This window comes from Pelophylax lessonae (genome assembly GCF_965119305.1).
Source record: "Pelophylax lessonae genome assembly, chromosome: 3".
Classification (NCBI taxonomy): Eukaryota; Metazoa; Chordata; class Amphibia; order Anura; family Ranidae; genus Pelophylax; species Pelophylax lessonae.
Window position 1 is genome coordinate 323,883,263 of NC_138770.1, and position 14,701 is coordinate 323,897,963.

Consider the following 14,701-nt stretch of genomic DNA (forward strand, 5'->3'; position numbering starts at 1 on the left):
TTCACTGCACCCCAAAAGGATTTTGTTCACTGCATCCCAAAAAGATTGTGTTCACTGTACCCCCCAAAGATTGTGTTCACTGCACCCCACAAAGGATTTTGTTCACTGCACCCCAAAAAGATTGTGTTCACTGTACCCCCCAAAGATTGTGTTCACTGCACCCCACAAAGATTCTGTTCACTGTACCCCACAAAGATTGTGTTCACTGCACCCCAGAAAGGATTTTGTTCACTGCACCCCAAAAAGATTGTGTTCACTGCACCCCAAAAAGGATTTTGTTCACTGCACCCCAAAAAGGATGTTGTTCACTGCACCCCAAAAAGGATTTTGTTCACTGCACCCCAAAAAGATTGTGTTCACTGCACCCCACAAAGATTGTGTTCACTGTACCCCACAAAGGATTTTGTTCACTGCACCCCAAAAAGATTGTGTTCACTGCACCCCAAAAAGGATTTTGTTCACTGCACCCCAAAAAGGATGTTGTTCACTGCACCCCAAAAAGGATTTTGTTCACTCCACCCCAAAAAGATTGTGTTCACTGCACCCCACAAAGATTGTGTTCACTGCACCCCAAAAAGGATTTTGTTCACTGCACCCCAAAAAGATTGTGTTCACTGTACCCCCCAAAGATTGTGTTCACTGCACCCCACAAAGATTCTGTTCACTGTACCCCACAAAGATTGTGTTCACTGCACCCCACAAAGGATTTTGTTCACTGCACCCCAAAAAGGATGTTGTTCACTGCACCCCAAAAAGGATTTTGTTCACTCCACCCCAAAAAGATTGTGTTCACTGCACCCCACAAAGATTGTGTTCACTGCACCCCAAAAAGGATTTTGTTCACTGCACCCCAAAAAGATTGTGTTCACTGAACCCCACAAAGATTGTGTTCACTGCACCCCAAAAAGGATGTTGTTCACTGCACCCCAAAAAGATTGTGTTCACTGCACCCCACAAAGATTGTGTTCACTGCACCCCACAAAAGATTTTGTTCACTGCACCCCAAAAAGATTGTGTTCACTGCACCCCAAAAAGGATGTTGTTCACTGCACCCCAAAAAGGATTTTGTTCACTGCACCCCAAAAAGATTTTGTTCACTGCACCCCAAAAAGGACGTTGTTCACTGCACCCCAAAAAGATTGTGTTCACTGCAGCCCAAAAAGATTGTGTTCACTGCAGCTCACACACAGAAAAATGGATGTGGATCACTGACACCTGCCTATCTCCTATCCCACACCACACAGCAATATCGATTGTAGTTTGTAGAACACAGTTTCCCTAAAATTCAGCAGCAGCCTCTCCCTAACAGGATTGAGAAGAGATCGTAGATCGGGACTAAGTGCAGACCCCACACAGCAATATCGATTGTAGTTTGTAGAACACTCTGACCCTAAAATTCAGCAGCAGCCTCTCCCTAACAGGATTGAGAAGAGATCGTAGATCAGGATTGAGTGCAGACCCCACCCCCCACACAGCAATATCGATTGTAGTTTGTAGAAGACACTGACCCTATAATTCAGCAGACTCTATCCCTAAAATACCTACAACTCGCCCTGCCTAAACACTCCGACCTGTCCCTCAATTCTATCCGGACACAAATGGTTTTTTCCTGCCTGTCTTTCCCTAATCAGCAGCCAGCGCGTTGATGTGTGCTCTGTCCCTGATCTAAGCAGCAGAATGAAGACGCTGCGGCTGCCTGGAACTTATAAAGACTTGGTCACATGCTTCAGACGGCCAATCACAGCTACTGAGACATTTGCAGGCATGTCTGGGATGGCTTAAGGCACACCAGTTAAACGATTGTTGATCGGCTGTTGAAAGCCCGCCATGAAAAGAGCGCCAAAGCATGCAAAACCCGGAAATAAAACGACCGAACACAGATTTTTACCCGAACATACAGTAAAGTGTCCGTGTCCGTGTTCGGGTACAAAAAATCCAATTATTCGGTACGAACACGAATAATACAGTCCGTGTTCGCTCAACACTAGTTATGAAGACTTTGGTGATTGTAAAACAATCCAAAGAGGATGAAAGCAGACCCTGATACATTCAAGGCCAAGTAACAGGTTTACTTTAGTACAGGGATGGCAAAGAGCACATGCTTTTCACTTGCTTGCCTATTTGCAAGTTGGAATCAGAGAAAAGCTTTAGTATAAAAGCTCACATGACATTTATCCATTTATGGAGGCTCACATAACATTTATCCTTAAGACAGCTGTGTGTGTGATGCTAGCCCCTCTACCAGAAGTAATAAAATATAGCTGGTAAAAGTATCTTCACGTGTAGCATGTTCTATTCCCTTGAGCTGAGCATGCCTACCTTTACTTGGTTGCCCCTTTGGCACCTAATGTTTTTGTTTCTGGCCAAATGGGGGGACTGAGTGGGGGAAAAGGAAAAGAGTCCCTTTGGTCTTCAAGAGTATCATGCATGGACTGTAACAGTTTACTTTAGGAGACAATAGACCAATCCTGAATAAGCCAGGAGTCCAGACATGCTACTTTGACCAGAATCAAGGTTCAATAGCTATAGTAAAGGCCAGTGTAGACAAACTTCTGGGCTTGTTTGATCTAAACATTACAAGATCTGGGAGTGTAATGATCAAATAGAGCACTGGAGGCAACATAGCCATTTAAGCTAGAGGAGGTGGCATAGGTACTGCCACTAACGGCTAAGAGAAGCAAAATGGGCCTTATGCCCAGCAACAGATGAGCAGGCTGGGCTGGGGAGAGTGACCACAGCTGGCTAATGGGAGAAGAAGGGCCATTGTCTCCAGAGAAGGGCCTGTTGCCCACTTGTTTCTCAGGAGGGGCAGAAGAAAGTGCATGAGGAGTGTTAAGACCCCCTGCTTTAATCATGGCCTTACTTTGTGCTTTACTGTGACTTAAGCTAGAGTGATTCTTTAACATTTGTTATTTAGCTGACAGTCAAATATGTGACAACACAGTGGAATTTTCAATATTAAGATAATTTGGCAATACAACCAGAATACTGAATGTGAGAACTATAATCATTGACAGTTCGGCAATACACCCAGAATACATGTTTACAGAATGTAACCACAATTTGCTGATAGTGTGTCTAGAATTAATTAAATTTAAGATTATACAAAAACATATATACAAAACCGATTCCAAAAAAGTTGGGACACTGTACAAATTGTGAATAAAAACAGAATGCAATGATGTGGAAGTTTAAAATTTCAATATTTTATTCAGAATACAACATAGATGACATATCAAATGTTTAAACTGGGAAAATGTATCATTTTAAGGGAACAATAAGTTGATTTTAAATTTCATGGCATCAACACATCTCAAAAAAGTTGGGACAAGGCTATGTTTACCACTGTGTGGCATTCCCTCTTCTTTTTATAACTGTCTGCAAATGTCTGGGTACTGGGGAGACACGTTGCTCAAGTTTAGGAATGAGAAGGTTGTCCCATTCTTGTCTAATACAGGCTTCTAGTTGCTCAACTGTCTTAGGTCTTCTTTGTAGCATCTTCCTCTTTATAATGTTTTCTATGGGTGAAAGATCTGGACTGCAGGCTGGCCATTTCAGTACCCGGATCCTTCTTCTATGCAGCCATGATGTTGTAATTGATGCACTATGTGGTCTTGCATTGTCATTTTGGAAAATGCAAGGTTTTTCCTGAAAGAGACTATGTCTGGATGGGAGCATATGTTGTTCTAGAGCTTGGATATACCTTTCAGCATTGATGGTGCCTTTCCAGATGTGTAAGCTGTCCATGACACATGCACTCATGCAACTCCATACCATTAGAGATGCAGGCTTCTGAACTGAGCGCTGATAACAACTTGGGTTGTCCTCTTTAGTCCAGATGACATGGTGCCCCAGTTTACCAAAAAGAACTTCAAATTTTGATTCGTCTGACCACAGAACAGTTTTCCACTTTGCCACAGTCCATTTTAAATGAGCCTTGGCCCACTGAAAACGCCTGCGCTTCTGGATCATGCTTAGATAGGGCTTCTTTTTTGGCCTATAGAGTTTTAGCCAGCAACGGCGAATGGCACAGTGGATTGTGTTCACCGACAATGTTTTCTGGAAGTATTCCTGAGCCCATGTTGTGATTTCCATTACAGTAGCATTCCTGTATGTGATGCAGTGCTGTCTAAGGGCCTGAAGATCACGGGCATCCAGTGTGGTTTTCCAGCCTTGACCCTTACGCACAGAGATTGTTCCAGATTCTCTGAATCTTTGGATGATATTATGCACGGTAGATGATGATAACTTCAAACTCTTTGCAATTTTTCTCTGAGAAACTCCTTTCTGATATTGCTGCACTATTTTTCACTGCAGCATTGGGGGAATTGGTGATTCTCTGCCCATCTTGACTTCTGAGAGACACTGCCACACTGCAAGGCTCTTTTTATACCCAATCATGTTGCCAATTGACCTAATAAGTTGCAAATTGGTCCTCCAGCTGTTCCTTATATGTACATTTAACTTTTCTCGCCTCTTATTGCTACCTATGCCAACTTTTTTGGAATGTGTAGCTCTCATGAAATCCAAAATGAGCCATTATTTGGCATGACATTTCAAAATGTCTCACTTTCAACATTTGATATGTTATCTATTTTGTATTGTGAATAAAATATGAGTTTATGAGATTTGTAAATTAGTCCATTCCTTTTTTACTCACAATCTGTACCAACTTTTTTGGAATTGGGTTTGTATATATATATACGGGCACATGTGACAGGACATCTTTGGTGGGAAGCAGAGTCCCAAGAGGAGGATGACGGCTGTCTCTCCTCCTGCAGCAAGAGGAAAGTGGTCATGGGAAGTCGGCCTGGTGAGCCAAATGTGGAGCTGAACCTTGAGGGTCCTGGAAAGCTGACGGTGGAGCTGCAGGCAAAGGTCAACTGGGAAAACCAGTGTCTGTGAGTACCAGGGGGCTTGCCAAGGGGTCTGCCCAGGAAGGGGGACCACTCCAGTAGGTCAGAGGACAGACGGTCAGCTCACACAGTAAGCAAGAGTAAAGGGGTGCTGAGCAGAACCCTAAAGAGTAAGGGTAAAAGGGGTGCCAAGCGGGGCCCTGAAGAGTAATTCTCTACATAGTTCGCCTATCAGACACTTCACTTCAGTAGCAAGGTGAAGCTGTGGCCTTGCCGCACTCAACATAACTATAAGTCCTAAAGTTATGCATAGTTAATTTAGTTGGAATATCCCACTCATCCCTTCTCCTATCCCAAATTCTAAAATAAAACAACAAAAACCAAATCTCCTGGACTGTTTCCTGACTGAGCCAAATGTTTAAAGTACTTTGAATTGCTAAATTGTTGCCATGGGTAACTCAGGGGAACCCGCTTTAAGCAGCTCCCCAGGGAGTAGTGCTACAACAGTATCTCACAAAAGTAAGTACACCCCTCACATTTTTGTAAATATTTTATTATATCTTTTCATGTGACAACGCTGAAGAAATGACACTTTGCTACAATATAAAGTAGTGAGTGTACAGCTTGTATAACAGTGTAAATTTGCTGTCCCCTCAAAATAACTCAACACACAGCCATTAATGTCTAAACCACTGGCAACAAAAGTGAGTACACCCCTAAGTAAAAATGTCCAGATTGGGCCCAATTAGCCGTATTACCTTCCTTGTGTCAGGTGACTTGTTAGTGTTACAAGGTCTCAGGTGTGAATGGGGAGCAGGTGTGGTTTTTGGTATTATTGTTCTCACTCTCTCATACTGGTCACTGGTAGTTCAACATGGCACCTCATAGCAAAGAACTCTCTGAGGATCTGAAAACAAATTGTTGCTCTACATACTAATATGGCCTAGGCTAAAAGAAGATTGCCAAGACACTGAAACTGAGCTGCAGCACGGTGGCCAAGACCATACAGACCATGCATGTGTGTGTCTGAACATGTGGAATGGAGAGTGCCGGCAAAGGTTAGTATAGATTATATACATTGGTAATATGGAAAGGAATAAATTCCTTCCAAACACACACACATGGATATTGGATACATATTGGAGCAACAAAGCAAACAATTTCTCATTTGAATAATAATTAGAAAATCAAACAACAAAGCATTCCATGAAGGATGGGATGCTTTGGAGGAAGGAAATTAATACTATTTCCTACTATGAAGGAAATTAATACTATTGCTGGGTCCTCACTGCTGTCTACGATCCTGGCAAGAAAATCTAAACCAAATCACATATCAAAACTATGACAGGCTGAGAGCTTGGCAATCACTGAGGCTCTAGTTTCTCAAATATGTTTCCTTGGTTGATGTCCATGTATCTATGCAGATTTTGGAGAATTTAGAAGAGAACCTAAATAAATGTTGTTTGCCTATACCAATGACTGAATTCTCCATTGAATGACATATAGAGAACTTAGTTTGGTCACAACAAAGCCTTTGTTTTTAGCCAAACTCTCAGCCCACTGCACCTGAGTTGAAGATGGAAGGTGGAAATAGATCTCCTCCCCTTAGTCCTGTACAGCAGTAAAGGCCTGTATACACGATACGAAATTCGGAAGTAAAATTTTGTCCGACAAACAATCTGCTGATTTTCAAATTGTTAGAATAGTGTTTTCGACAGCCGATTACGAATTTTCGGACGACAAAAACTGGATGTGCAGGCTATAAAATTGTTATCGTACGTCAACAAAATATCTGATTTTTGTTTAATTAGTACAGTTTTTGTCCAAAGAAAATTGTAAGAGCAAGACTAGGCATGCTTAGAAATGAAAGAACACATACAAAACAATTCAACACATGACAACACTTATGAAGTAGAATTCTGTCGTACGGGAATTTTCGTATGAAAGTAACCTCTTCACTTTTGACATGAGACTAGCATGCAACAAAAAATGGATGAAAGATTGTCCGATAATCTGATAATCGTATGTATGAGGCTTAAGGGCTTGCTAAGAAAACTAATGCTGGATACACACCATGCAACTTTTGTTGGCAGATTTCCTTTAGATTTACCTTCAACTATGTAATGCAAGGGTCTGCCTGATTGCATACAAATTGAAAGTGTTTAGGTCTGACCTCATATTATATGGTTTTGATAAGTCTAAAGGAAAAAAATCTAAAGATAATTGTATAGTGTGTATCCAGCTTAAGTTTGCCCCATGCTTCCAAAAGAAGGTAAATCTGTGCAGAAAGCAAAAACAATTACTAATAACAACCAATCAGTTCACTTTGCTAAAGTTAAATGGTTGCTTTTGGTGCTGTGCTTCTTGTACAATATTTTGAGCAAGACTGTTTATAATGGAAAAAACATAATCCAAGAAATCAGGTTCATCGCTACACATGTCATGGTCTCTTGCTCCTATTTATTTCTACAGAATACATTCCAACCTTAGTTCATTTATATTATAACTATGTTTGATTTTTCAGAAAGGCAAATTCTCAGCTTCATGAATATTAAAGTGCTCTGACCAAAATGTTTGTAACCTTCTGAAAGAAATAAAGAGATCTCAGTTACCTTGATAAACAAAATGAAATCCCTTGGCAGGTGCACCATTTGTTGTGTTGAATCTCAGAAGGATGTGATTTGAAGTGGCTAATGGCATTGTCTCTCCTGTAAAACAACAAATAGAAATATTATCTTCTAAATTAGAATTTTCCATTTGAACTTCAATAACTACTAGCACTTGCAGAGTACAACTGTTTTTTTGTATTATAAACATAACATTGTAACCTATTTAACTAGTTACTTGACAGTAAAAAACAATTGTTCACTTTACTCAATGTAATACACTGAACAAAAAAAATGTAATATTTATTCCTACAAGGCTATATAATCCATTATGCTTTCACATAGTTATCATGTGGTACTATTCTGATTGTTGACTCTACAATGACCACCATAAATAAGATAATTTAGGTAGGAATGACATTTTAAAAGGGCTATTTTTTCAGCTAATATTATCCAAAGTTCTAATTACTAAAGGCTAAGAGCATAGTATTGTGATCCTGATCTGATTGACCTTGAAGAAATAGGAAGGATTTTTTTTTCTCTTGTGTGGCTAATTTGTCCACAGATGCCCAGAGAGTTATGTATTGCCTTCCTCTGGACCAAAACTGCAGGAGCTATGAGAGTATGAATTTAAACCTATTAAAGTTTATGTCTGGGCAAAATAATAATAAAAAACATTCAATATATCTCTGCAATACATGCATATCTCCCCATGATTTTTTCTTTTAAAAATGCTGCAAATGCACCTGCTGCTCTCCCAAAAGACCAGCATGCTCCTAACCTTTTGAATGAGTTGACAACATGGTGCTTCTGCTGCATGGAAATCCCAAGCAGTGTTGTCAAAAATGTATAGTTCTCCCCTGATCCACTACTTAACAGTCCCCCATCATTTTAACATAAGGTAGATGTGTTATGTAGTCCAGGGGTGGAAACTAATCAAAGCTGATAACACTGCAAGGATTTCAGTGCAATAAAAATGGCACTGTCAACCCACATCAGGAAATTTGGAACTCCGTGGATTTCTGGGTGTAATAACAGATTTTTCTGTACTTGCAATGTTTTTTTAAAGAGACAACACAAAACCTGAAAGAATGTTTATGTATTGCAGAGATGTAGTGTTTTTTTTGTATTATTTTGCCCACACATACTGTACATTTTAACTATGTATCTATGTAATATTGCAACCCCAATAACTATGTAACTATGTGATTTTTTTTTACTGTGACCAATTACTCTGACCACTAACAATAGAAGCAAACACACTAGCCTTAGGCAGGCCATACACGGTGCACATTCTTTTTCTGCAACCCCAGGTTGCCATTGTCAGGAAGCCATCCCTGCCGGGAGATGACAGTGATTATTGATGGTGGCAATGGCAGCTGCCAGTGATAATTGCAAGGGAATCCAGCAGGCTGGTTGTACCCAAGTTATTAGATCGAACAGCTTGGTACATTCAGCTGGTCCACAACTTAGACCGGCAATACACTGTTCGAATCTCGGCCCGTTGAGCAGGAACTGGCTGAGATTCAAACAGTGTATGGATGGCCTAAGTTGTGTTTTCGATTCCTGAAATAAATTGAAGGTATTTTAAAGGAGAAGTACAGCCAAAGCTTGTTTGGTTGTACTACTCTTGTGAATCACAGGAGTGCAGTTCATTCTGCACTCTTGTGACCCCTTTTTTCAGCAGACAGCAGACCGATGCTGAACCCACTTAGATAAGTATGTTTAAAAAATTGAAAAAAACAATCCCATACTTCTTTTTTTAGGAATTCCTTGTTTGCAGTTATGAATGTAAAAGTATGTAAATACACTTTGGTCTTCCAATAATGTAATGAAAAATCACAATAACAATCTGAAAAGTATAATACCCAACACCAAATAGTAAAGACTAAGAGCAAAAATCAATAAATGAGTGAAAAGTAAATATTTTGATTCACTTTAACACTGTATATACAGCAGATTAATCTGTAAGATTTGTGAATAACAACTACATGAGCCAATAAATGACATTCTTTAGACAGGAATAGAGATAACTTCTAATGAAAAGCAAAGCAACCAACTTTTCTTCTTAGACTACTGGACCAAAAGGAGTGAGACTGAGTATAGACCTGGCTTTTAAGTGGTTAAATATTGATTTTAATATTGTTTTATTAAACAGTTTGCTTTTTTTATTTCTAATATTGTCAGTATTCTTACACTTTTATGTTTTTTGTTTAATTGCTTCTTATGAACCTAGAATAATATAGAAACATACTGAAGGTGATAGGTTATAGTGATTGAAAACCCTTACATACCATATACCCAGTTAAGTGACTAGCATCGGGTGATACACAGAGATAAACAAATCCTCCAACATGAAAGTGTGTGTGTATGATCCATGCTATGGATATTAAATACTAAACAATGTGAATAGAGCTGCTGCCCCCACTTGAACTGACTACAGAGGTAGTGTCTGATATGGAATTATTAGCGAGAAATGGGTTTTGCGCTGCTCTGTGCATGAAACAATAGTATTAAACGCAACTATTTGTGACAAAAAACAATCATTCACAAGACCTCAAAAATATCAAGAGCATCATTGTGTCACTTCCAGTTTTTCTGGTCCGTGGAGCGCATCATGTCCCAGACTTCCTGTTTGGGTTATGCTGAATGACTTTTACAGCAATGTAAGTGCACTACTGTTTATTCTTATAAATATATACTTACGGTATTATGCTATGGAGTATGTTTCTACCATTTACATGTATGATTGAAATTGCTGGAGATTGGAAGGAGAAAACAAACCTAGGGCTGGTCCTGGATGTCCATATACAGCCAGGTGGAGCTGTGAATGCTGGTTACCCCTTTTTGAGGAGAGAGATCTCTGGTGAGTGAAACAACAAGAGGGGGGCAGGTGTGAGACACCAGGCACATTGCATGATATTGTGGAACTCCCTTTGCTGCAAATGCATCGGTTTCTCTAGTAGCACCATTATAAGGACTTGCAGTGATGGCTGGAATGCTGGATTAACAGAAGGATTACTGCCTACTATATAGAGACTGCCCAACTAGAGCACAATCACTTTATATCAGTCTTTGCTATTTTTATATATGTATTTTTACATTGATTGATTGATGTTTTAAGTGCAAACGGTTTGATATATCATAAGAGGCACTTTCACTGGGCACTAGCACTTTTAAACTACTTGATCCCCTATAGTCTGGATTTCACTTTAACACTCCACAGAAACTGCTCTCCAATGGACACTATTCTGTACTACTTCTCCTGGACATGTCTGCTGACTTTGATACAGTAAACCACCCCCTCCTCCTCATAAACTTCACTCCCTTGGTCTCTGTGACTGGTTCTCATCCTACCCAAAGGTTCTTTTCTTGAACCTCTCCTTTTCTCAATCTACACCTTCTCCCTGGGTCAGTTGATTGCCTCCCATGGCTTTCAATATCATCTCTACACTGACAACTAGACGTAGTCTATTGCCTCGTACACACGTACCGATCGGCCGATTGTAGGCTTGTTAGTATGATGCTTCCGACAGCCGACAGCGCACTTTCGGCCGAAAAGAATCTGTCATGTAGGCATTAAAATTTTTTTTGGCCAACACCAGAACGGCCGATTGTTCGCCAGTCAGTACAGAATTCGGCCGACAATCAGCAGATTTGCAAGACTGGGCATGCTCAGAAAAGAAAAAACACACGTAAAGTTAACCATCACATGACATAACTTCTGCAGTTGGCTGTTGTTGGCCGACAAAATTTGTGTGCAGTCTTTTGCAGTTTTCAACAGACACGACAGCCCTGGACAAAAGACGGCCGATCTTTCGGCCGACGATCGTTACGTGTGTACGGGGCATTAGTCTGAACTAACCTCTCCAACTGAGCTTGTATACAAGTTGTTTTTATTCTGGCAACCACCATTTTAACTGCTGCCTATTCACTGGATTGCTGTAAGTGTTTAGCAAACTTTTTTCACTTTTTATAGTTTTACACTATGTGGACTCCCTTTTTCTTCCTTATTGGTTACGTCTTAGAAACACCTGGGGTTCGTTTGTCCAGCCATGTTACCTTCCTTTCTGGTCTAACCACTAAGGGATTTGCTTTGAGTGCTTGATAATTATTCAAATGCATGTCTAAACTCCTACAATGTGGAGTCTAGAGATCTGGTAAGCTCACATCCTGTTTATTATCATGGTGGAGGTGCACCATGGGGATATTCATCTAAACAATCACATTTTTATGAATATTACTTCAATTAACTTTTTTTTATGTGCCACAATCTACTTTAGTGTTCAAGCACTATATGGATTTTTTTATTTTATTTACTTTGAACTACATTTATTTATCGCTGCAATCTTTATCATATAAATTCACACCAATAGCCGGCTGGAGGTCGTTTTGTAGGGCTCTGGCAGTGCTCATTCTGTTCCTCCTTGAACAAAGGAGCAGATACTGGTCCTGCTGATGGGTTAAGGACCTTCTACTGCCCTGTCCAGCTCTCCTAGAGTAACTGCCTGTCTCTTGGAATCTCCTCTATGCTCATGAGACTGTGCTGGGAGACACAGCAAACCTTCTGGCAATGGCACATATTGATGTGCCATTGTGGAGGAGATGGACTGCCTGTGCAACCTCTATAGTGTCCAGGTATCGCTTCATGCTACCAGTAGTGACACTGACCATAGCCAGATGCAAAACTAGTGAAAAACAGTCAGAAAAGATGAGTAGGGAAAAATGTCAGTGCCCTCCACCTGTAAAACCATTTTTGTTTTGGAGGTTGTCTCATTGTTGCCCATCTAGTGCACATGTTGTTCATTTCATTAACACCAAAGCAGCTGAAACTGATTAACAACCCCCTCTGCTACTTAACTGACCAGATCAATATCCCAGGAGTTTAATTGATTTTATGCTATACTCTGATTTAAAAAGTGCTCCTTTAATTGTTTTGAGCAGTATATATATTTATGATCAGAGTTTTCAAAGCCGAGTCACACACAGAAACAACTAACATGAAACACACAGAAAATACTTACAGACATGACACAGACCAGAGGTGTGCCCTGGTCAGCTGGTCAGTATGCCTAAAAGGGGGCATACCCAATAATAATAAAAACATGAAAGATTATTGTAAGGGAAAGGGGTGGAAGGGTATCGCACACCGGAAACTGACAAGGAAATAGGAGAGTGAGTGGAAAATATACCCCCCAAGCTCTTCTCTTAAATTCAGGCCACCATGCTGGCCTTCTAATTTATGATCAGAGTTTTCAGAGCCGAGAAAGACACAGATACATCTAACCTGAAAAAGGCAACAAAGTCTTATAGACATGACACAGACCTGAGGTTTGCCCTGGTCAGCACGCCTAAAAGGGGGCAAAAAAAGAGGACTAGGTAGGAAAATAAATGTTTTTTGAACAACAAGTTACATTACTGGGCTAACTTCGACCTGAGGGTTAGGAATGTACTGGGAAAAGCAAGAGGTGTGGAAGCGAAAAGGGGTTGTAAGTTTGTGACAGAAGGGAGAAAGAAAACCGTGTGATAGCGAACGAATGAACACGGGAAATATACAGAGTTGAAAACAAAACTTCAAACCATTCAGCATGACAGACGACAGCTAGAAAGTAAGATTCGACTGAAAAACGAGGCCACGAAGACCGAACACGAAAAGAAAAGAAAAAGAAAAAGGAAAATGACGAAACAAACATCGCCTGTCTGAACAAGAAAATTTTAATGGCTTACCAATGGCAATGAGCCAGATCCCAAAAACGAAGACAAACGGTATTTCTAGAAAGCACAAGAATAAGTCGGCTTGGTGACATCAGTCGTATCGTGTACCGTAAACCGACAGGGCGATGGGAGAGTGAGTGGAATATATACCCCAAACCGCTGGCCTTCATATATATATATATTTTTTTTTCTTTTTACATACTGTGACAAGAGCAAAACAATGTTACCATAGAAACACTGTTCTACTCAGTTTTTTTTTCTACTTACTATACTTGCTTACTTACTCCTTTTCAGAGAAGACTATCCTATCCACACCTAACAAATGTACCTCCATTTTCTTCATCAGCCCATCCCCCATGGTTATTGCCTTTTGCTTCACTTGACCCTCCCTTCTAGATTGTAAGCTCTAACGAGCAAGGCCCTCTAGTTCCTCCTGTTTTGAATTGTATTGTAACTGTATTGTCTTCCCTCACATTGTAAAGCGCTGCGCAAACTGTTGGCACTATATAAATCCTGTATAATAATAATACTTGCTTAAAGCAGTAAATTTCACTGTTATAAGCAAATTATTTTGCTGAATGACAGTGTCTAGACACTGTTTATTGTTGTAATTATTTGGGGTAGATCACAGCTAATCACGTGGTACAAATGAGCTGTGATTGGCCCTGTCTGTACCATGTGATAACTGTGGCCAATCACAGCTAGCAAAACAGTTGTATACAATGAGTGGCATGAAAGAAATCCATTCAATATTTACAACTGTCATGTGATCTACTGTGATTGTTTACAGCGATCACATGACAGTGGCAGTGAGCCAGTGTAGTGATCAGTCATCCGCTGTGTCCAGTGGATGCAGCGGGTGACAGATCATGCCAGAAAGTGGCCCGGAGCCCCCACACAATGTGAGTTCTGGAGAAGACATCATATGGTTTCTGCCCATCTGTCATTTTACAATGACGCAGGTGGGAAGCAGTTAATGTGATCCCCACTGAAGTTAAATGAAGTGAATCTGAGTATAAATTCTGGCCAATTTCAGACTAATACGAAAGGAATTTTAAATCAAAAGGCATGGTAAACTTGGCACTGCCAAGGAGATATACCAATGAAAAAAAAACAAAAAACAAAATTCCCTTTAGTTAGGAGCAGGTTTATTGGTAAGGCTTAAAAGGCAACTTAAAAAATACACAATTTATTTAAATACCATGCTTGGAGGATGCCTTAACACCTTTTGCTGCCAGAGCGCTTTTGCATTTTTTGCATACATGTTTAAAAAATAATTTCAAGCCTGAAAATTACATAAAAACCCATAAATAGTATATATTTTCTGGACACAGACACCTTAGAAAATAAAATATTAATAATTCAAATTTTTTATGTCACACCATATTAGCGCAATTGTTTACAAAATTGAAAATTTCAGTAAAAAAAGTTGATTTCAGGCCACATAAATGCAATATATTACCCAATTTATCAAAATTTGCATTGTAAGGTTGTGCTGAGTAAATAGATACCCAACATGTCAAG

At 40.0% G+C, this 14,701-nt stretch overlaps 1 protein-coding gene across 1 annotated transcript in view; it reads right to left on the minus strand.

Moving 5' to 3' along the window:
* CSMD1 (CUB and Sushi multiple domains 1) overlaps positions 1-14,701 on the minus strand; it is a 2,644,830-nt gene that overhangs the window by 495,068 nt on the left and 2,135,061 nt on the right. Inside the window, exon 33 of the mRNA XM_082250071.1 lies at positions 7,469-7,564. Within this exon, the coding sequence (XP_082106197.1) occupies positions 7,469-7,564 (96 nt within the window). The remainder of the gene's footprint in view (positions 1-7,468; positions 7,565-14,701) is intronic.